Source organism: Doryrhamphus excisus, linkage group LG18, assembly GCF_037039965.1.
Source record: "Doryrhamphus excisus strain RoL-2023G ecotype Guam linkage group LG18, RoL_Dexc_Guam_v1.1, whole genome shotgun sequence".
Classification (NCBI taxonomy): Eukaryota; Metazoa; Chordata; class Actinopteri; order Syngnathiformes; family Syngnathidae; genus Doryrhamphus; species Doryrhamphus excisus.
The window spans coordinates 3937121-3961607 of record NC_136374.1 but is presented as its reverse complement, the minus strand read 5'-3'; the positions used below and the strand labels follow the sequence as shown (position 1 = coordinate 3961607).

The following is a 24487-nucleotide window of genomic DNA, read 5'->3' as shown; positions in this document are numbered from 1 at the left end:
TACAATAATGCCACCTACAGGCCTGGAGTGCTAACTTAGGGTAAGAGGTGGGCTGCAACCTGGACTGATTACCTGTCAATCAGAGTGACGCAGCCAGTCACACACGTATGGACCCTTTAGATCAGGGGTCTCAAACACGCAGCCCGTGGGCCAAATGTGGCCCGCAGGACACTAGTTTGAGGCCCCCACCTTGATATGAAAGTTTAATGTTAGTTAATGTAAGTTTGATATGGATGCTGTATGGTATCATGTACCCAGAAAAAATTATTACGTTTGATTAATGTTCATGTTAAAGGTTAAATAACTGTTAATAGTTATCCGTGTGGAAGTGGTAAATTTTTGGCTATTTAAGTTGAAAGGAAATAACTTGAAGGCTACCGTTTAGGTCACTACCTCTCTAGTTTGCGAGTTAGCATGTGTCTCAAGACCCTGCAGTTACGCAATATGTTGTAAATAAAAAGAGTATAAATGTGACTATAGTCGTGTTTTGTCATGTCTACAGGGCTCTAATAATGCTTTGTTCATTTTAATCTGAAAAAAATAATTTGTCTACCCACCAACTATATGTGGTTTCTTAAGTTTTTATTATTTGCTGTTTTATTATTATTCTATTTATTTATTACTGATTGATTGATTTTCTTTATTCTTGATTTGTTTATTTATTTATTTTTCATCTTATTATTATTAACAGTGGAATGTTTTATCAGAGCTTTTATTGTAGAAAGTCGGAACCAAAAGCACTGAATTTTTCTGGTTTTAATAAATGCGTTTTTTTGTTTGAATACCTGACCCTTGCCCAGACCCTAGCTCCAGTGGCCCTCAGGTAAATTGAGTTTGAGACCCCTGCTTTACAGTAAAATATCCATTGTATATTGCATGTTTTTGGATTGTGGGAGGAAAGAACCCACACAAGCACAGACAGAACCTTTAAAGTCCATTCAGAGAGAATGAACCAACATTGAGAACCGTGACAAATGTTAGTTAGTTTCTTCCAAAGTGTTTTTATTAGTGTTTATTTGTGTGTGTCTGACTGACGTTTGCATGTCTTCTTGTCCTTGTCGAGAGCGAAGCCGTCGTTACAGTCGCACGTGAAGACGCCGGGCGAGCTGACACAGATCTGCTCACAATCATGTTTGCCCTCAACGCACAGGTCCGTAGCTGCGCAACACACACATACACACAGCATGGTCGGAGGTGCATGTGTCAGTGTGTGTGCACATTTGTGTGTGTGTTTGTTCACCCCGGCAGCTCCTGCCGTCGTCCAGCAACTTGTAGCCATCATTGCAGCGACACTGAAAGCCTTTGAGAACACTCACACACTCGTGATCACACGTGTGATTCCCAAACGAGCAGTAGTCCATCACTGTGGTCACCGAAGTGTTGACAATAAATTTATTGTTAATGACACACACACACTGACAACAACAACATGAACTGAGACCCACTTGTGCACGTTTTCTTGTCGCTGTTGAGCATAAAGCCTTCATTACAGTCGCATGTGAAGACACCAGGTGAGCTGACACAGATCTGCTCACAGTTGTGTTTGCCCTCGGCACACAAGTCTATAGCTGCACAACACACACACAGTCATTAAAGACTGTTGTAGCCCAGGCCAGTGATTTTCAACCACTGTGCCGCGGCACACTAGTGTACCTTGAGAAACCGTCAGGTGTGCCGTGAGGAATTATCCAATATCACTTTTTATAATTAACATTGATTAATCATCATTTGCAAATATTATGTCAATAGCCATTATGTCAATAGTATACATGGACCCAAATATTCCAATTGCATTTGGTTTATTTGCTCAAACGGAAAGAATTGAACAGGGATGGAATATTCCTTTAACCAATCCAATTGAGGTATCTTGTGTAAGTTGTCAGGGTGCCTTCTTCTTCGTGTTTGTGTTGTTTTTCTTCTTCTGTTGTTTATTGGCGGTTGACAAGCAGCTTTCGTGTGCATTACCTCCATCTGTGGAACAGAATCTAAACCCTTCTATACTTTATTCACAAGTGCAGTTTTATTAAAAAAGAAAATATATATCTATATAAAACGTGTCCTGAGTTTAATTATAAAATATTAGCAAGATTGAATTTGATCTTTTCCTGTTTAAATTTATCCCGGGTGCGTTCTTTCAGCGCATGCTCAGATATGACGTAACACGCAGATCCAGACGTTCTTCACTTTTAAAAATGGAGGCCAGCAATCGGCACTGGACTAAGCAAAGTTTGTTTTTCATTCAAACTAAATTTCAAGACTGGACAGACGAAAAACTGGCAATACAGAGTTATTCCAACAAGTGAAAGAAATACCGGGGAAGCCGGTATCACGTGATGTTGATGTTTACGTTTTACTGGGCATGCCCTATTGACTATTCTGGTTGATTTTCACGGCGCATGTAGACAAGAGATTGGAATATTCCTTTCCATGGATACCATTGTTTCCCGAAAGGTCATTCGGAAAGAGGAAAAGTGGTGATGTAAAAACGTGGCTACTGTGGAGTGTCTGTGGTGTAAAGACTGGCAGAGCAATGTAATATTGGTCCGTGTGGCAACACCTACCTTGTTCCTCCCATAGACTTATTGATGCACGTGTGAGGTTGTGGTAACATTTTGTAACATTTTTGGTTAGTGGTGTGCCACAAGATTTTTCCAATGTAAAAAAACGTGCCGTGGCTCAAAAAACGTTGAAAAACACTGGCCTAGGCAGCCTGCATTTTAAGGGAATGCGTTTCTCTATTGAGCATCAACATCCTTACCTGTGCACGTCTTCCCGTCGTCATTGAGTGTGTATCCAGGCAGGCAGAGGCAGTGATAGGAACCAGGAAAACTTTCACAGATATGCTCGCAGCCGTGTTCAGATTCCACGCAAAGATCCAAACCTGCACCATGCAGCAAGGACAGCAAGCATAACATTTCAGCAGAATACATTTACTTCATGGGCGGCACGGCGGTCTAGTGGTTAGCGCGCAGACCTCACAGCTAGGAGACCAGGGTTCAATCTGTGTGGAGTTTGCATGTTCTCCCCGTGCATGCGTGGGTTTTCTCCGGGTACTCCGGTATCCTCCCACATTCCAAAAACATGCTAGGTTAATTGGCCATTCCAAATTGTCCATAGGTATGAATGTGAGTGTGAATGGTTGTTTGTCTATATGTGCCCTGTGATTGGCTGGCGACCAGTCCAGGGTGTACCCCGCCTCTCGCCCGAAGACAGCTGGGATAGGCTCCAGCACCCCCTGCGACCCTCGTGAGGAAAAAGCGGTAGAAAATGAATGAATGAATGAATGAACATTTACTTCATAGCGCTGGCAAATATTCATTCAGCTCTGGAAATTTGGAGCGATGTGACGGATCACAACTGTGGATCTTTTTGGGTCTCACCACACAATTTGTCCTGGAACTGGAGTCCAAACTGGTGAATGAGGTCAAAGGACTCCACAAGGAAGACGTGGTCCTCGAAGGGTGGTGACGCCATCGCCCGTAGGGAGGCCATGTCGGCTCTCGCCACACCCACGGCATAGATCTCAATGCCTTTCTCTCTGGCCTCCGCCGACACCTCGGCCACGCGGTCCTGGGGACGCCCATCCGTCACAATGACTGCCACGTTGGCGACCTGTACAAGGATAAGGGGGCTCCATTTAGCCTCAGCTAAGAAGTACTTGTTCCCTACAGGAGGCAGTAGGGAGCACCAACATGGCCCTCTTGGAGAAGAAGTTGGGTGAGGTACTCTTCATGACAATACCTTGGGCCTGTCGCCGTCCTGCAGGGTGAAGGCATTGTTCATGATATAACGGATGGCGAGACCCGTCATGGTGCCCTGGGCGAGCGGGATGATGCCATTGATGGCATCCACCATGTTGGCCAGAGTGCTGTGTGTGTTTAAGGAGAACTCACTGCGGACCTGAAAAGACAAACACGTTCTTGTCTTCATCTTGAAAAGTCCAAGCAGAACCTTGGAGGAAATTGAAGTACCTGACTGGAGTACTGGACCACTCCCACTCTGGTGGCATTTAGCCCGATGTCCATAGTGTCCAGGATGTTGATCATAAACTTCCTCATGGTCTCAAACTCATGTGGACGGACACTGCGGGAACTGTCGATGAGGAAGACCAGGTCCACCGGACCAGACTTGCACTTCTGCTCCAGACCTAACAGAAAAAATGTGTATTTGATTGCAGTCACAGCGCCCCTTTCTTCTTACAATGACGTCCTCCAAGAGGACTGTGTTATGTAGCCAAACAGGAAGTCACAGGTGACTTCAGAGTGGACTCTGCAACCTCATTTGGAAGTTTTTCCCAGAACATAAAAGGCTGCCCTTGATGGAAAAAACATTCACATTTTTCTCCTGGACTCCTACAAGGCACCTGCTTTTCTATTCAGTCTTCCTGAGAAGACCATTCCAGAGAAGATCATTCCAACCTGTTTGTGGCCTGTTCAACTGGACCAAACCATTAGGAGTATTTTATAGTATTTTCTCCACACGCAGGTTTGTGTATGTGTACGCTCAGCTGATGGCCACAGACCAAACTGCCGTGTTTGTAGACTGACCTGCTTTGGGCCTGGCAAGGGCGAGGGCGGCCATGTTGAGAAGCACCAATGTGAGAACTCCTCCCAGATGTGTCATCTTCATCACTCAACAACTTGAAGAGAAGACAAATGATGTTGAAAGACACAACACAACATGCATAAAGTAGTAGTACAAGTAGTACCCGCACAAGTAGTAATTACTATGTAATGGTCCTTTGATCGGACATGTTGTATCCTCTGGTTGTCGTGAAAATATACTCTGAGTCTCGATCAGAACCAAAGTACTGTTAAAGGAGAGATTAGAGGCTGGGGTTGAATTCCAGCGTGTTTGTCAGGTTATAATAATAGCGATGGCGAAGCGTGTTCTAGAGGGGCATTCCAATTCCGCCTCCTAGTAAAACAAAAAAAAACTCAAAACACCTGGAAGAAGACACACGGAGGATCCTGCTAATGGGAGGTCTGCGTCTCGTCAGGAGAACCGGTGGCTTTAATGATGAATGCGTCTCTGCGTCAGATTGTCTTCCGTGGCCTTCACTCCTGCTTCCTGCCCGCCCCCTCAGTTCTGGCAAAACATTTGGATCTGATTTTGCTCAAAGCTGACTAACTACCCAGAGCTTAGAGTCCTGATGGGGCGTTCAAGTTTCTAAAATATCCTGGGTCCAATATTGATTTGTTTATGTAGTCCAGGTATAGCGAAATATTCACATCGTATCCATCCATCTATTACAAACTAGACAAACCAGTGTAGTGCAATGATTCTCAATTACTTTCTGAGATGCCCCCACTGGGGGGGCCAAAATATTTTACTACCCCTGTCACGGCGACAAATTTTTGTTAATATTTAAATAAATAAAACAAACATAAATTACCAAAACAAACAAAACAACTCAATGAAAATAATAATAATAATAGATTGTCCTTGAACCTAAGTAAAACTAAAATCATGCTGTTTGGTAACAGCAGAAAGGACAAATACAAATAGACGGTGTAGACATTGAAAGGGTAAACAAAAATAAATTTCTGGGGATCACAATAGATGAAAATATGAGCTGGAAACCTCATATTACAAATATACAACATAAGGTGGCCAGAAATATTTCAATATTGAACAAAGCAAAATTTGTTCTCAATCAGAAATCACTCCACACTCTTTATTGCTCTCTGGTTCTACCATATCTTACTTATTGTGTGGAAATATGGGCTAATAACTATAAAAGCAATCTTCACTCGCTAAATGTACTGCAAAAAAGGTCAGTAAGGATAATTCATAATGCCGCCTACAGAGAACATACTAACTCCTTATTTCTAAAATCACAAATACTTCAACTTGCTGATATAGTTCATCTTCAAACAGCTAAAATAATGCATAAGGCTAAAAATAACCAATTAGCTAAAAATATCATCCAATATTTCTCTACAAGAGAGTAGAAATATGATCTCAGGGAAGAAGTACATTTGGAACACTTCTATGCTAGGACTACGTTATGCTAGCCATAGCATTTCAGTATGTGGAATCAAACTATGGAATGGATTGAGTAAGGAAATCAAACAATGCACAACGATGAGCCAATTCAAGAAACAATACAAGCAGTTGATGTTTGCTAAATACAAGGATGAAGAGTCTTGAACCAGTCATGATGTGCTATATATATCACTATATTGACACTTACTATGGTACCCATTATGGCAGGGGTGGGCAAATATTTTGACTGGTTGTAAAAGTACCAGATGGAGGGGTAGGATTTAATAAGCTTTGCTTCTTCCTACTCCTTTTGGACATGTGGAACTGTGAACTGATTATGGGATGCGCTCAATTAATCTGATGCATGTTCAAATTAAATAAAACCATTACCATTACCAAAATAAGATGGACTATCAGTCTCTTTGAGCAAAACTTTGCACTTTAATAAAAATCAAAATCATAAAAACAAAAATAGGCCTTGTCTTGTCCATGCATGCACTCACTGGTAGCCCCGCTTCCATGTAGTGGGACAGGCTGAATATATACAACCAATGTGCACAGACACATGCAGAGCGAGCCCTCTTGTCATCCAGAGGCCGGCAAAATTATTTAAAAAAAAAATGTAATTATTCGATTAATACATGTATCGATTATCATAACAGGCCTATGAAATACTATTGAGAAACTGATCATTCATTATATGTAGATTCTTCATCTGCACTGTACAAAGTCTAGCAGCTAGAGGGCCATTTCATATATTATATTCTTTTCATACATACATGACAAGGCAAAGGTCTTGGGACAGTTAAAGGAAGTAAAAAGTGAAGCCGAGACGTTCCTGCTAAAAAAGCTTCCATATTTCCTGAGAGAAGATTGAAGTATGCACCTTTCAGATCAGACATTTCATGACATAGGACACGTGTGTGAAGCACAAAGAGGTCTTAGAACGCCTCCCTGCCCTCCTAAACACCCCTTTCCTGTGGTACCCCCCCACGCCAATGTGCTACCATCCTGCTGAGCGCACACACAGTGGTACATTTATGCTCTTAGAGAAGCTTTCAGGTGGTCCCTTGTGATTGGCTGCTTGCAGAAGCGTATATGAAGTGTATTATTAGCACACAAATCGCCCAACTTGGAGTAAAACGTATAACGTATAAGGATACGCGTAAAGCTGAATCGCTTCATCGGGGGTCAGAGGTCAGAGGGGGTTGTTGACGTTGGCACGAAGCGCGAAACGAGACGGCGTCTGTTTCACATCCGGGCGCTAAAAACAAACCTTAGCATTCATCCCCAATGCCGCCGCCACGGCAACAGATCTTCTTCACGTCCTCCCGCGCCACCAAATGACTGTATGAGAACAGGAAGCAGGAATGTCTGGCCAAGAACACGTAGCGGCGTATGTTAATTCTTTCTACAGACCTGCTCGCATCCACTCTACCGACCCAAGCAGTGTCTGCGGGACACATTACCCCCATCAGCAGGTTGGATCATCAGTCTTATTGGGACCAAAGTATTCCCAACCTCCCCGGATTCTTTTCTTCCAAAAGCTACAAGCAATTAGAAGCCAGTGGACCTCTGTTGCGGTTTCTTCGGTCATTTCTGCCAGAGAGGTGGTACAATCGGTGGAACTTTTTTCAATTGGCTACAGTCAATCCCACTAATTGTTCTTTAGACGGAGTGAAACCGTACCACAGGGGTCTCAAACTCAATTTACCTGGGGGCCACTGGAGCTCGGGTCTGGGTGAGACTGGGCCGCATCAGGTTTTCAAAAAAAAAAAACGCATTTATTAAAAACACTTTGCTTTGGTTCCGATTTTCTATAAGAAAAGCTCTGATAAATATCTTAATTTAAATATCTTATATAATATTTATATATATAATTCATATATATTTCATATTCAAATATCTTAATTTTTATTTTTTTACACAAAATAAGATGAAAAATAAATAAACAAGTCAAGAATAAATCAGTAATAAATAAATATAATAATAATAAAACGGCAAATAATAAAAACTTAAGAAACCACATATAGTTGGTGGGTAGACAAATTGTTTTTTTCAGATTAAAATGAACAAAGCATTATTAGAGCCCTGTAGACATGACAAAACACGACTATAGTCACATTTATACTCTTTTTATTTACAACATATTGCGCAACTGCAGGGTCAAACTATGGAATGGATTGAATAAGGACCTCAAACAATGCACATCTTAGCCAATGCACTTTGGTATGAGGTGCATTATTTAAAAAAAACAAAACTTAATTAAACTGCATTATGGAAAGCAGGAAGTGAACAAATGTAACAGTTACTGATTTTTTCAAGAATGGAAAACTGGTTATGGTTTTCTAAATACATTTTCTACAATATTAGACCTATATAGACATAAAATAACACCCCCTAGCATGCTTTTGCACTGACTAGTTAGCCTCATTTTTTATTTTTTCCTAAACTTAAGAAAAATGAGAAGCCAAAAACGTACCACTTCCACATGAAATGGGAGTAAAATTCCTTTTCTCATGTCGGACATGTCATCAATGTTTTGTGTCATCACTGATGCTTACTGGACAGAATACTACATATACACTTAAGCCAGGGGTCTCAAACACACGGCCCACGGGCCAAATGTGGCCCGCAGGACACGAGTTTGAGGCCCCCGCCTTGATATGAAAGTTTAATGTTAGTGCGGCCCGCGCAAGTTTGATATGGATGCCGTATGATATCATGTACCCAGAAAAAATTATTACGTTTGATTAATGTTCATGTTAAAGGTTAAATAACTGTTAAAAGTTATCCTCCCTATCCGTGTGGAAGTGGCAAGTTTTTGGCTATTTAAGTTTAAAGGAAATAACTTGAAGGCTAGCGTTTAGGTCACTAGCTCTCTAGTTTGCGAGTTAGCATGTGTCTCAAGACCCTGCAGTTGCGCAATATGTTGTAAATAAAAAGAGTATAAATGTGACTATAGTCGTGTTTTGTCATGTCTACAGGGCTCTAATAATGCTTTGTTCATTTTAATCTGAAAAAAATCATTTGTCTACCCACCAACTATATGTGGTTTCTTAAGTTTTTATTATTTGCCGTTTTATTATTATTATTATATTTATTTATTACTGATTGATTGATTTTCTTTATTCTTGATTTGTTTATTTATTTTTCATCTTATTTTGTGTGGAAAAATAAAAAGTAAGATATTTGAGAACAGTGGAATGTTTTATCACAGCTTTTCTTGTAGAAAATCTGAACCAAAGCACTGAAAAAGTTTGTATATTTTTCTGTTTTTAATAAATGTGTTTTTTGGGGGGGGGAACCTGATGCGGCCCAGTCTCACCCAGACCCTAGCTCCAGTGGCCCCCAAGTAAATTGAGTTTGAGACCCCTGACTTAAGCTAAGTGTAAGTATGCAAGTGTGCCAAATGACATCAATAATGAATGTCTTGTAATACCACTGTGTTCCTTAAGGGGCAGTAGTGAGTCGGTAATAATGCTACGTAAGTCTGCAGGGCTTCACATTGATAGCCGTTGTTCAATTCCAGCCCATCATTATTTTCACATGTTTCTTATGCAACATTGTTTGTTTATCTTCCTGTTTGTTTTGGGCAGGTGATCTTATGACCGTAACCATGGCGACGCCCCAAGAGCTCATTTCCTGCCTTCCTCTTATCCACCAGGCCCACTTGTTTAGGATTAATTACCGCCTTGTTGTGAGGACCCCCACAAAGCAACGCAAAGCAGAGCTCTTTCTATCCTGATGACTATTATGGGATGTTGGAAGATGGTGATGATGACCATGGCGTCTTGAATGCGACAACAAATCAACACTCAAAGCCCTGTTGGTCGTACTTTCTGCTGTCTGGGTTGGGTTTGAGGAGACGGAACGTCGTGAGAAAGTAGCAGGTGATTATCTGTTTGCTCCTGCTGTGCACACAAACTTGCTGTGGGTCAAGTTAATGAATGACTGTCGGACCAGAACTAACCCACCCTGACGTTCGGGGCGAGCATCACGTGCACGCGAGAAGAATCGGACCATCTTGACTGCAAGACGTGTTCTTACAGCTGGTAGAACCACAGCGGGGATCTATAGGTTTTTGTTCTCGTCCCGCGATGCAGTCAGTCATCATGTGATCACTCGGGCATCCTCATTTCTGCCGATGGACGAGCTCGGCGTCATGGAAGACAGATGCAGAGGTAGGATGAGGACCAGAACTTGAAGGTCCTTGTGGATCCGGTGAAGCTTTTCTCTGAATGACGTATGATTTACTTTTCGCTGAACGCTGAAGCTAGAATGTCTGTAATCATGCCGCTTCCTACAACATGACAAGGTCAGCACCTGTCCTGACAAGGTCATCTAATAAGCGCCAACGCCGGTCAGGAACAAGTGCGCCCCCTTGTGATGGAGGCAGGAACAGCGGACTCGCTAACGTTTCCTGGTTGACATGAGACGTTTGAGTCAACTCAGATGTTTGATAGACAACCGCTCAGAGACAAAGAGACACTTGTTGTTCATGGATAGAATGAAACCAGATGTCTCGTTGCTACTTTCAACACAGGAAGCCTTCGCCGTCTATCCTTATGCAGGTCCCACACTCTCCTTTCTGTCTCCTTTCTGTCCTACCTGTCTCACTGCTAGAGGACATGAAATGTCCATTAGGTCAGTGTTTTTCAACCTTTTTTGAGCCACGGCACGTTTTTTACATTGGAAAAATCTTGTGGCACACCAATAACAAAAATGTTACAAAATGTCACCACGACCTCACACGTGCATCAATAAGTCTATGGGAGGAACAAGGTAGGTGTTGCCACACAGACCAATATTACATTGCTCTGCCAGTCTTTACACCACAGACACGCCACAGTAGCCACATTTTTACATGACCACTTTTTCTCTTTCCGAATGACCTTTCGGGAAACAATGGTATCCATGGAAAGGAATATTCCAATTTCTTGTCTACATACGCCGTGAAAATCAAACAGTATAGTCAATAGGGCATGCCCAGTAAAATGTAAACATGAACATCACGTGATGCCGGCTTCCCCAAGTTTTTCTTTCACTTGTTGGAATAACTCCATATTGCCAGTTTTTCGTTTGTCCAGTCTTGAAATTTAGTTTGAATCAAAAACAAACTTTGCTTAGTCCAGTGCCGACTTAGTCCTCGCCTCCATTTTTAAAACCGCAAAACGTCTGGATCTGCGTGTTACGTCATATCTGAGCATGCGCTGAAAGAACGCACCCAGAGAAACTACCCATAAATTTAAACAGGAAAAGATCAAATTCAATCTTGCTAATATTTTACATGTTTTATATAGATATATATTCATTCATTCATTTTCTACCGCTTTTTCCTCACGAGGGTCGCGGGGGGTGCTGGAGCCTATCCCAGCTGTCTTCGGGCGTAAGGCGGGGTACACCCTAGACTGGTCGCCAGCCAATCACAGGGCACACATAGACAAACAACCATTCACACTCACATTCATACCTATGGACAATTTGGAGTATCCAATTAACCTAGCATGTTTTTGGAATGTGGGAGGAAACCGGAGTACCTGGAGAAAACCCACGCATGCACGGGGAGAACATGCAAACTCCATAGATATATATTTTCTTTTTTAATAAAACTGCACTTGTGAATAAAGTGTAGAAAGCTGCTTGCCAACCGCCAATAAACAACAGAAGAAGAAAAACACCACGAAGAAGAACGCACCCTGACAACTTTCCATGTGCCGTGGCACAGTGCTTGAAAATCACTGCATTAGGTGATCAGTAGTGCGTCTGCAGGCTTGTGTCCACAGAGGTGGACACCTCCATGTGACCTTGTGAACCCAACAGTCTAATTTTAAGTGTGTTCCTAAAAGCCACTTTCATTAAAGTGATGAACGTTTAAGAGTAAGAAAGAGTTTATGGAACATATGAGCGTCTTTCTCCAGTACAGATCATCTCTGTTTGTCTTCATAAAACATATAACACCGCTCACTCACTAAATGTCTTCTTAATTCCAGAGGCTTCCAAGCAACAGCTTGCCTGCTTCCAGCCCAGTTCTACTGAGGCAGTCACTCACCTGCTGGATGGACACGCGGAGTGGGACAGGTGAGACGTGTGGAAATGTCCTGTTGCGCAGATGCACACACACAAACACACACACGTTCCCAGTGAGGATGTTGGATGTATCCAAGCCGCTTTGCTTGTGTGCTCAATGCTGCTGTGTGCTGGAATGAGGTGGTGGGGGGGGTGGCAGGCGGCTATAACAGCCCACCCTCCCTAACTCCCACAGAAGGAAAAAAAACTGCCAACTCGTGAACTTTGATATTTGGACATGAATCTGACTTTTTTTTTTTTAGAAAGAATACTTTCTAAGAGTACTTTCGGAGGACAAAACCTCGTAGTGGGAAAACATTTAAGCCAGGGGCCTCAAACTAAATTTCCCTGGGGGCCACTGGAGCTTGGGTCTGGGTGAGACTGGGCCGCATCAGGTTTTCCAAAAAAAAAAAACGTATTTATTAAAAACAGAAAAATGAATAAACTTTGCTTTGGTTCCGATTTTCTACAAGAAAAGCTCTGATAAAACATTCCACTGTTCTCAAATATCTTAATTTTTATTTTTCTACACAAAATAAGATGAAAAATAAATAAACAAATCAAGAATAAAGAAAATCAATCAATCAGTAATAAATAAATATAATAATAATAATAAAAATAAAACAGCAAATAAAAACTTAAGAAACCACATATAGTTGGTGGGTAGACAAATTATTTTTTCCAGATTAAAATGAACAAAGCATTATTAGAGCCCTGTAGACATGACAAAACACGACTATAGTCACATTTATACTCTTTATTTACAACATATTGCGCAACTGCAGGGTCTTGAGACACATGCTAACTCGCAAACTAGAGCGCTAGCGACCTAAACGGTAGCCTTCAAGTTATTTCCTTTAAACTTAAATAGCCAAAAACTTACCACTTCCACACGGATAGGGAGGATTACTATTAACAGTTATTTAACCTTTAACATGAACATTAATCAAATGTAAAAAAAAAATTCTGGGTACATGATACCATACAGCATCCATATCAAACTTGCGCAGGCCGCACTAATATTAAATTTTCATATCAAGGCGGGAGCCTCAAACTAGTGTCCTGCAGGCCGCGTGTTTGAGACCCCTGATTTAAGCCAATCAGAAGCCTGAAGAAAGTCAGTAGTGGAAAAGACGCAATGACCATGTCGTAACAACAACACTTAATGTTGGAGCCTTGTCCCACCCCCTTGTCTTTTCTGGTCCTGGGTCACCTGTGCCCCCACCCCCGCCCCCGCTTTGTAGGTGGTCTGTAGTCTAGTGCTCATAATCTGTGCACAATGCAAGTTAATAAGGTCATAGCACTTTTATATCAGGACCTGGCAGGCAAAAATCAGGAATGATTTTACAGAATGTAAAACATCAGCAGGTACAGAGTGGGGGTTACACTTTCAAAGACCACAAGGTCACAATGACCTCTGACCCTTCACTAGGGGAAGGGCTAATTTGGACGACTGCTGACACCCTGGTGAGACACACACACACACACACACACTTCATGCACTAAATGTATCCCATCAAGTAAGAATGCATGTGCTGTTGCACAAGGTCAAAGGTCATGTAGGAGCCTGTGTGTGTGCGTGCGCGTGTGTGTGTTCAGGAATGTTCTCATGATCCAGTGTGGACTTTTAGCATCTTCAAAGAAACGCTGTGAACACAATAAGTGTGTGTGTGTGTGTGTGTGCGTGTGTGTGTGTGTGTGTGTGTGTGTGAAGTCCAAAATGGAGAGCGTTCTTTTCTGGACAGTAAATGCATGCTTGGAGGAGTGTGGTGTAGAAAAACACTTCTCTAAGGGCCAAAATCAGTGACCTTTGACCTCACAAAAGAACACACTGCAACATCTTGTATAGAAGGTGTGTGACTGCTTTCCCTCTCGTCCAATCAGGAGAACCCAGTCGACCTGTCCGTCTTTGGCAGCGAGCAGAGGAGGCGACCAATGTGTGGTCATCCTGCACGCCAAAGTTGCTCAAAAGTCCTACGGCAACGAGAAGAGGTTTGCACGCCAAGGACCATCCAGAGGCGAACACGTGGTGTGGCTGTCCTGAACCTTCACCGATGTGTTATGCTTCAGGTTCTTCTGCCCGCCTCCATGTGTTTACATCATCGGCCACGCTTGGAGGCTCCTGTACGACCACCTGGCAGGTGAGCACCACCTTCTACCACTAGGAGGTGACCTGATCTCAGTCTCAAGAGACGGTTCTTTTCTTTCACTTCCTGGTGTGCCCAGCAGGGGGCGCCGACCTGTGCAGCTACATGTGTGTGGATGCCTCCGCTCACACCCACAACGACACCTTCAAACTCACCTTTGACCTGCTGAGCGACAGGGTGAGCCTGCTTAATACATCACAGCACATCATAACAATGCCCAACTACACGAAATGAGCCCCCTAGTGGCTGACATAGTACTGACACCACAACGATCCTATTATGTGCTATGATCGACTCATTCGGTGGATTTGGGTCAGCCTGATGCTCACACACTTGGTGCACTCGGAAAGTAAGTGTACACAGTGTACTTACTGAAGTACAGATGGAAGTATTCCGTACCTGTCCCCTTTTCAAGACGTGTCACATGACCTGTGGCCTCTGCCTTGTCAAACTCGCCCAAGCGCAAAACTCTGGTATATATTTACATTTGTGCTGTTTTTGTTTCTCAATCCGGAGAGATTATTTTAGAGGTCAATCAAAGTTGAACCAGCCAACCGTTTTCTCAAAAGGAAACTAAAATAGAGAGAATCGTTTGTGCAAATAAAATTATTCTTTGTGCTGTTTTTGAGTTCAAATCAAATCAACTTTATTTGTAGAGCATTTTTCCCGCAAGGACATGCAACACAAAGTGCTTTACAGAATTAAAAACAATTACCACAATTAAAAAGAACACAATTGTTTGTGCTGTTTTGTGCAAACTATCATTTGTGCTGTTTTTATTTTTTTGTTTGTTTTTGGGCGGCACGGCGGTCTAGTGGTTAGCTAGGAGACCATGGTTCAATTCCCACCCTCAGCCATCTCTGTGTGGAGTTTGCATGTTCTCCCCGTGCATGCGTGGGTTTTCTCCGGGTACTCCGGTTTCCTCCCACATTCCGAAAACATGCTAGGTTAATTGGCCACTCCAAATTGTCCATTGGTATGAATGTGAGTGTGAATGGTTGTTTGTCTATATGTGCCCTGTGATTGGCTGGCCACCAGTCCAGGGTGTACCCCGCCTCTCGCCCGAAGACAGCTGGGATAGGCTCCAGCACCCCCGCGACCCTCGTGAGGAAAAGCAGTAGAAAATGACAATCAAAGTTGACGCAACCAACCATTTTCTCCAAATGAAACAACAATAGACACAATCGTTTGTGCTGTTTTGTGCAAATTATCATTTGTGCTGTTTTCATTTTTTTTGTTTGCTTTTTTGTTATTGGAGATTATTTTCTCGGTCAATCGAAGTTGACGCAACCAACCATTTTCTCCAAATGACACAAAAATAGACACAATCGTTTGTGCTGTTTTGTGCAAATGATCATTTGTGCTGTTTTTATTTTTTTGTTTGTTTTTTTGTTTTTGTGTTATTGGAGATTATTTTCTAGGTCAATCCAAGTTAACGCAACCAACCATTTTCTCCAAATGAAACAAAAATAGAATCGTTTGTGCTATGTTTTTGCTGTTTTGGGTAAATCAAATTATTGTTTGTGCTGTTTTTGTTTTTGTGTTATTGGAGATTATTTTCTAGGTCAATCAAAGTTGACACAACCAACTATTTTCTCCAAATGACACAAAAATAGACACAATCGTTTGTGCTGTTTTGTGCAAATAGAATTATCATTTGTGCTGTTTTCGTTTATTAGAGATTATTTTATAGTTAAATCAAATAGTTTCATTGTTTGTGCTGCCTTTTAGGGCAAAAAAAATAATTTGTACTTTTACTTACTATTTGTACTACATACTTTTTAAGTTAAAGATTTAAGTTAGATTTGAAGTTAAAATGACATAATCAGCCCACCGACATTCTTTGTTTCCTCTTCATTTGTGCTTTTTCGTGACAATTAAATGATTGCTTGTGCTGTTTTTACAGAATATTTAACAGATTTTTTTTTACAAAAATTGTCAAAATCCTTTGTGCTACATTTGTGCTGTTTTGTGCAAATCGTTTGTGCTGTCTCACGAATCGCTCTCTGTGCGCCTGCAGAGGATGTTCGCTTGCGCCAAGTCGCTGTTCATCTCGGATCAGGACAAGCGGAAACACTTCCGCCTTCTGCTGCAGATCTTCACGCAGACAGGAAGTAGTAGACAGGAAGTAGGCGCCTTCCACAGCCGCCTCATCAAAGTAATCTCCAAACCGTCTCAGAAGAGACAGTCCATGAAGAACGCTGACTGTGCGTTCTCGCTTGTTCTTTTATCTCCACACCCTTTCACCATCCTCACTGTGTGTGTGTGCGTTTCAGTGTGTATTTCAGCCTGCTCGCGAGTGGCGTTGTTCAACCGTCTTCGCTCACAGACGGTCAGCACGCGATACCTTGCCGTGGAGGGCACAGCCTTCATCGCCAGCGCCAGACAGTGGACAGCCTTCACCATCACGTTGGGTACACACACATACCCACACACACACGCACACAGTGTTGAGTCTTAAGCAGTGAAGGTCTTCTGCAATGCACTCTGGGAACATCTTTGTCAGCATCGGCACTTCCTGATATCACCTGCCCCCACCCCCACCGCTCCCGACCACCCCTCCTGACCACCCAGCCTAAATGCTGTCCTGTGTGAGAGGATGGCCAACACACACGTGTGGAAAAGATGTGTGTGTGTGTGTTTGTTTAACTCTCAAACGCGGACCTCCCAGCACCAGAACTCCTCAGTCAGCCCCTCCATCCCTACCCGTGCCAGCACGTGCACATTAAACAAAGGGAAGGGGGAGGTGCACGCCACCGCAATGCTGCTAAGAAAGTCCACCAAAATGTCTTGAAATGTCTTGTGTAAAGAACACACACCTGCTTTTTGTAAAGCTGATGATAGATGAAGAGCTTATATATATATTTATGTGTGTGTGTGTGTGTAGTGGAGGAGCCACGTGCTGACCGAGGCGATTTTGTGCTGAGCGAAGGATTGGTGTGTTACGGTTGTGTGGTCCAACTTGTGTGCACCGAGTCTGGAGTCACTCTGCCCCCCATGGTAACACACACACACACATTCATTCATTTTCTACCGCTTTTGGTGCTGGAGCCTATCCCAGCTGTCTTCAGGCGAGAGGCAGGGTACACCCTGGACTGGTGGCCAGCCAATCACAGGGCACATATAGACAAACAACCATTCACACTCACATTCATACCTATGGACAATTTGGAGTTGCTAATTAACCTAGCATGTTTTTGGAATGTCGGAGGAAACCGGAGTACCCGGAGAAAACCCACGCATGCACGGGGAGAACATGCAAACTCCACACAGAGATGGCCGAGGGTTGGGAAAGACAAAATAAGAAGCCAAAAAGTTACCACTTCCACACAAAGTAGGAGGAGAACTCATTCATTCATTCATTCATTTTCTATTGCTTATTCTCAAGAGGGTCGCGGGGGGTCCTGGAGCCTATCCCAGCAGTCTTCGGGCGAGAGGCGGGGTACACCCTGGACTGGTGGCCAGCCAATCACAGGGCACATATAGACAAACAACCATTCACACTCACATTCATACCTATGGACAATTTGGAGTAGCTAATTAACCTAGCATGTTTTTGGAATGTGGGAGGAAACCAGAGTACCTGTAGAAAACCCACGCATGCAAACTCCACACAGAGATGGCCGATTGTGGAATCGAACCCTGGTCTCCTAGCTGTGAGGTCTGCGCACTAACCACACGTGCCAAGAGTCAGTCAATATGCCCGTTGACCTGACGTCAAAGGAATCATCCAAAGTTGCTGACATGCAGGCATCCTCACCTGGAGGCAGATGCCCGCCGCTATGACGACTCAGCAGGGAAACCTCAAAACGAAAACACAAACGTGCACACAAGCGGCGGCGTCTGGTTACTATGACAACAGTGGGAGCCCACAGGAAAGTGTGTGATCAGCAAAAAGGATATAGTGAAAATGCGTATTATGCGAAACTACACACATTATATAATTATGTATGTACTTAAGAATAATATAACGTTTTAACACAAAGATTATGTTAAAGCAAAATTACACATGAATAAGTGCTCATATGCGTTAAAAAGGCTGCATATAGATGATATAACGTGCATAATATATATAGTACATATACAGTCAATCAGGAAGTTGTGTTTTCCATGAAAAGTTCTTGTGTGGTCTTTTGGCCTACTTTGGAGGAGAAGGTATCTTGAAGAAGGTTCATGTCGTTGGTGCCACCAGGTGATCCGAAAGGTCAATAAGCAGCACGCCATCTTGGAGGTGGACGAACCCGTCTCTCAGCTGCACAAGTGTGCCCTGGAGTTCAGAGACACACCTCACGCCTACTTGTGTTTGTCCAATGACGCCATCGTGGTGCACCAGGTTAGTGTCCCCCTGACTACAAAATGGAGGAAAGTCTTAACGCCCCCCCCATCTGATCAGGCCGTCTGCAGTGTCAAAGACCCTAGCAGGGTGGTCCTGAATGACGGCTCGTGTTGGACCGTCATCGGAGTGGAGGTGGTGGACTACACCTTCAACCAGGAGGCGGTCTGTGTCCAGACCCCCATCAGTCCTTTCCCGGTGGTCAGCAGCCTGGATGTGAGCAACATGAACAACATCAATAGCGTTCTCGCTGCTGTCAATCACACCCAACTCTTCTGCTGTCACAGGTGAACGGCGGCGGTCACGTCGCCATGTTGGAAATCCTCGGAGAAAACTTTGGCCCTCATCTCAAAGTGTGCTTTGGAAACACCGAGGCCGAGACCATGTTCAAGTAAGTCCATGAAAGACTTCCACAACACGTCAGACATGTTCACGACATGTCAAGGACACGTTAGGATGCCATGACGCCTCATGTCGTCTCATGTCTTGTCTCATGATTTGTCTCATGATTCTTATGTTTCGTCTTATGTTTCACTTTCATGATTCGTCTCATGTTTGATCTCATGTTTTGTCTTATGATTCATCTCATGTCTTGTCTCATGATTCGTCTCATGATTCCTCATGTTAATCTCACAATTATGACATGGTTTTCATGTTTTGTCTCATGTTTTGTCTAATGATTCAGCTCATGTCTTGTCTCATGATTTGTCTTATGTCTTGTCTCATAATTGGTTTCATGATTCTTATGTTTCGTCTTATGATTCACTTTCATGATTTGTCTCATGTTTCACCCCATGACTCCTATCATGTGTCATTTCATGTTTTTTCGAATGATTCGTCTCATGTTTCATCTCATGTTTTGTCTCATGATTTGTCTCATGATTCCTCATGTTTCATCTCACAATTATGACATGGTTTTCATGTTTTGTCTCATGTTTTGTCTTACGATTCATCTCATGTCTCTTCTCATGATTTGTCTTATGTCTTGTCTCGTAATTTGTCTCATGATTCTTATGTTTCGTCTTCACTTCACTTCACTTTCATGTTTTTTCTAATGATTCGTCTCAGGTCTTGTCTCATGTTTCATCTCATGTTTTGTCTTATGATTCGTCTCATGTATTGTCTCATGATTCATCTCATAATTCCTCATGTTTCATCTCACAATTATCACATGGTTTTCATGTTTTGTCTCATGTTTCATCTCATGTTTTGTCTTATGATTTGTCTCATGATTCCTCATGTTTCATCTCACAATTATCACATTGTTTTTATGTTTTGTCTCATCTCATGTTTTGTCTTGTGATTTGTCTCATGTCTTGTCTCATGATTCGTCTTATGTCTTGTCTCATAATTTGTCTTGTGATTCTTATGTTTTGTCTTATGTTTCACTTTCATGATTTGTCTCATGTTTCACCGTGTCATTTCATGTTTTTTCTAATGATTCGTCTCAGGTCCTGTCTCATGTTTTGTCTTATGATTCGTCTCATGATTCCTCGTATTTCATCTCACAATTATCACGTGGTTTTCATGTTTTCTCTCTTGTTTCATCTCATGTTTTGTCTTATGATTCGTCTCATGTCTTGTCTCATGATTTGTCTCATGATTTGTCTTATGTCTTGTCTCATAATTTGTCTCATGATTTTTATGTGTCGTCTTATGTTTCACTTTCATGATTTGTCTCATGTTTCACTCCATGACTCCTATCATGTTTTTTCTAATGATTCGTCCCATGTTTCATCTCATGTTTTTTCTAATGATTCATCTCATGTCTTGTCTCATGATTCGTCTCATGATTCCTCATGTTTCATCTCACAATTATCACATGGTTTTCATGTTTTGTCTCATGTTTTGTCTCATGTCTTGCCTCATGATTTGTCTTATGTATTGTCTCATAATTTGTCTCATGATTCTTATGTTTCGTCTTATGTTTCACTTTCATGATTTGTCTCATGTTTCACCCCATGACTCCTATCATGTGTCATTTCATGTTTTTATAATCATTCGTCTCATGTTTCATCTCATGTTTTTTCTAATGATTCGTCTCATGTCTTGTCTCATGATTCGTCTCATGATTCCTCATGTTTCATCTCACAATTATAACATGGTTTTCATTTTTTGTCTCATGTTTCATCTCATGTTTTGTCTTATGATTCATGTCATGTCTTGTCATGTGATTCGTCTCATGATTCTTCATGTTTCATCTCACAATTTATCACATGGTCTTCATGTTTCGTCTCATGTTTCATCTCATGTTTCATCTCATGTTTCATCTCATGTTTCATCTCATGTTTCATCTCATGTTTTGTCTCCATCAGCCTGCTGCTGTAACACACACAGAAAGTGAAAGTATTGCTGGTGTCAGTAGACCACCATCAAAGTTGGCCTGAATATCAAGTAACAGTCTGGAGCGTTTCCTTTTCACAATGTCAGCCAGCAGGTCGGAGTCGGGCTTCAATTATCCCAGCCGCATTCCAAACACACTCATTTGGACTTTATGGCGGAATCTCTATAAAATACAGCAGACGTGCAGTCTGAGACGTATCGTGGCCTGTATCATCATCGTGTCTTCACCTTGAAATGTTGATATTTATGGAAGTATAAAAGACGATATAGGTATAGGTTACCGGTTTTAGGCTTTACCTAGCTCAGGGGTCAGCAACCTGCGGCTCCAGAGCCGCATGTGGCTCTTCAGACTCTTTATTGTGGCTCCCTTTGCGATGCTTGAATATTTTTAACACCCGAGTGGGGAAAATGCACGTCTTTTGTAATGAGTTTTAAAAAATCCAACTTTGTCTGAGACCATGAATGCATCCTGAGTGAGTTCTGACTGCTATCCAGTTCAGTACATGAAGAAAAACAAGTAATACTTACCTACAAATCTAAAAAATAAATTCGAGATAATTTAAAAACAGCGGCATGGGAACTTGTTTTTACGTTTACAGTAGTTTACACATCCATTTATGTAAGTTTATCTCCAATACTAGCAAGAGTACTCCAACTCGTCTTTTCTTATCTGAACTACTTTGATACCCCCAAATTCCCTCCAATGTTGTTTTAAACATACTATATGTTTTGCGGCTCCAGGCTATTTTTCTTCAGTGGGCATTGGGTAAAATGGCTCTTTTCATAGTAAAGGTTGCCGACCCCTGACCTAGCTATACCTTCAAAACCTCTCAAATGAGCCGTCTTGTCTTTCGTCTCACCATTCATCTTTCATCTCATGTTTGTTTTCTCTTGTCTCATGATTCCTCATGTTGCATCTCACAATTTATCACATGGTGTTCATGTTTTGTCTCGTGTTTCATCTCATGTTTTGTCTTATGATTCATCTCGTTTTGTCTTATGATTCATCTCATGTCTTGTCTCATGATTCATCTCATGATTCCTCATGTTTCATCTCACAATTTATCACATGACTTTCATGTTTTGTCTCATGTCTTGTCTCATGATTCATCTCACAATTTATCACATAGTGTTCATGTTTAGTCTCATGTTTCATCTCATGTTTTGTCTTAGGATTTGTCTAATGTCTGGTCTCATGATTCTTATGTTTTGTCTTATGTTTCACTTTCATGATTTGTCTCATGTTTCACCCGATGACTCCTATCATGTGTCATTTCATGTTTTTTCTAATGATTCATCTCAGGTCTTGTCTCTTGTTTCATCTCATGCTTTGTCCTATGATTTGTCTCATAATTCCTCATGTTTCATCTCATAATTTATCATGTTTCATCTCACAATTTATCACATGGTTTTCATGTTTTGTCTCATGTTTCATCTCATGTTTTGTCTTATGATTTGTCTCATGTCTTGTCTCATGATTCGTCTCATGATTCCTCATGTTTCATCTCGCAATTTGTCACATTGTTTTTATGATTTCTCTCATGTTTCATCCCATGATTCCTACTCTGTTTCATCTCATGTTTTTTCTAATGATTTGTCTTGTGCCTTGTCTCATAATTTGTCTCATGCTTTGACTCATGATTCTTATTTTTTGTCGCATGTTTAATTTCATGATTTGTCTCATATTTCGTCTCACATTCAATCTTGTTCTTTGCTCATGTTTCATCTCACAAATCGATTCATGATTCTTTTCCGGAATAACAAACAAAAAACAGCCTGTGTACATATATTTATACTGTTATTCTGTATATTTTGTATTTTCATATTTTGTATTTTTCATTCTTTTTTAATAGATGTGTCTGCACCTGCTATACCAAAACAAATTCCTAGTATGTGTTTGATCATACATGGCAATAAACCTTTTCTGATTCTGATTCTGATTTTCATGTTTCATCTTGTGATTCATGTCATATTTCCTCTCATGAGTTGTCTTATGATTCAACAAATTTTTCATCTTGTGTTTTATGTGATTCATCTTGTGATTCATCTCATGTTTCATCGTGTGATTCGTCTTGTGATTCATCTCATGTTTCACCATGTGATTCATCTCATGATTCATCTCATGTTTTACCATGTGATTCATCTCATGATTCATCTCATGATTCATCTCATGTTTCATCGTGTGATTTGTCTTATGATTCATCTCATGTTTCATCGTGTGATTCATCTCATGTTTCATCGTGTGATTCATCTCATGATTCATCTCGTGTTTCATCATGAGATTCATCTCATGATTCATCTCATGTTTCATTGTGTGATTCGTCTTGTGATTCATGTAATGTTTCATCGTGTGATTCATCTCGTGATTCATCTCATGTTTCATCATGTGATTCATCTCGTGACTCATCTCATGTTTCATCGTGTGATTCATCTCATGATTCATCTCATGTTTCATCGTGTGATTCATCTTATGATTCATCTCATGTTTCATCATGAGATTCATCTCATGATTCATCTCATGTTTCATTGTGTGATTCGTCTTGTGATTCATGTAATGTTTCATCGTGTGATTCATCTCGTGATTCATCTCATGTTTCATCATGTGATTCATCTCGTGATTCATCTCATGTTTCATCGTGTGATTCATCTCATGATTCATCTCATGTTTCATCGTGTGATTCATCTCATTATTCATCTCATGTTTCATCGTGTGATTCATCTCGTGATTCATCTCATGTTTCATCGTGTGATTCATCTCGTGATTCATCTCATGTTTCATCGTGTGATTCATCTCGTGATTCATCTCATGTTTCATCGTGTGATTCATCTCATGTTTCATTGTGTGATTCATCTCGTGATTCATCTCATGTTTCATCGTGTGTGTCATCTCATGATTCATCTCATGTTTCATTGTGTGATTCATCTCGTGATTCATCTCATGTTTCATCGTGTGTGTCATCTCATGATTCATCTCATGTTTCAGCTCTTGATTTGTCTGTTCCATCTCCTGCTTCATCTCACGATTTGTGTCATATTTCATCACGTTTTGTCTGGTGTTTTGTCTCATATGTCCCCATCCATGACATCCATCGTAGTAGTCTTTGAAGGACAGCTGTGGATGAGTGTGTTCCTCCGTGTGATGTTGTCTTCTGCCTCTCGTCAGATGTCCCAAGTCTCTGCTTTGCGTGGTCCCAGACGTTTCAGTCTTCAGTGGCGGCCAGCAACATCGGCGTCGTGTGGTCACTGTGCCTGTGTCCCTACTCCGTCCGGATGGCGTCCTCTACCGCACGTCCTTCACGTTCACGTACACGCCCGAGCTCCAGGCGCCCCTCCACGAACGTGGGCTCAGGACAGTGGGAAGTACGAGGGACAGTGCGGGCGAGGCGGAGCGAGAAGACGACGTCCTGCTGGAGAGCATCCACGAGGAGTTCACCAGAGCCAACTTTCATCTTTTCATGCAAACGTAGATCCATAACATCCTCGTCTCGCCACCATGTCAACGTCAAAGACCGCCTCTCAACTTCCTGTCATCACATCATTAACGTCTGACTGTACCGATGATGGACACCAATAAATATTGTGATGTCATCACATCCTCTGGCATTCA

At 41.8% G+C, this 24487-nt stretch overlaps 2 protein-coding genes across 4 annotated transcripts in view; one reads left to right on the top strand and one right to left on the bottom strand.

Moving 5' to 3' along the window:
- Window positions 1-12186, bottom strand: part of matn4 (matrilin 4) — a 20259-nt gene extending 8073 nt beyond the window's left edge. The window contains exons 1-9 of the mRNA XM_058055563.2: window positions 12041-12186; window positions 4548-4639; window positions 3972-4147; window positions 3742-3900; window positions 3381-3612; window positions 2759-2881; window positions 1446-1568; window positions 1241-1363; window positions 1036-1158 (exon numbers count right to left, since the gene is read on the bottom strand). Coding sequence (XP_057911546.2) covers window positions 1036-1158; window positions 1241-1363; window positions 1446-1568; window positions 2759-2881; window positions 3381-3612; window positions 3742-3900; window positions 3972-4147; window positions 4548-4629 — 1141 coding nt within the window. The 5' untranslated portion in view covers window positions 4630-4639; window positions 12041-12186. The remainder of the gene's footprint in view (window positions 1-1035; window positions 1159-1240; window positions 1364-1445; window positions 1569-2758; window positions 2882-3380; window positions 3613-3741; window positions 3901-3971; window positions 4148-4547; window positions 4640-12040) is intronic.
- Window positions 9993-24487, top strand: rbpjl (recombination signal binding protein for immunoglobulin kappa J region-like). 3 transcript variants are annotated; one of them, XM_058055567.2, is made up of 12 exons: window positions 9993-10172; window positions 11982-12069; window positions 13942-14049; window positions 14128-14198; window positions 14284-14381; window positions 16225-16411; window positions 16481-16618; window positions 17092-17204; window positions 18397-18537; window positions 18598-18753; window positions 18825-18928; window positions 24076-24487. In XM_058055567.2, the coding sequence occupies exons 1-12, from the start codon at window positions 10136-10138 to the stop codon at window positions 24353-24355; spliced, it is 1521 nt and encodes a 506-aa protein (XP_057911550.2). In that variant the 5' UTR covers window positions 9993-10135; the 3' UTR covers window positions 24356-24487. The 3 variants fall into 3 exon arrangements, with proteins under 3 accessions (XP_057911550.2, XP_057911547.2, XP_057911549.2); XM_058055564.2 differs by having other exon boundaries at window positions 9994-10172; window positions 24044-24487; XM_058055566.2 differs by having other exon boundaries at window positions 9995-10172; window positions 14287-14381; window positions 24044-24487.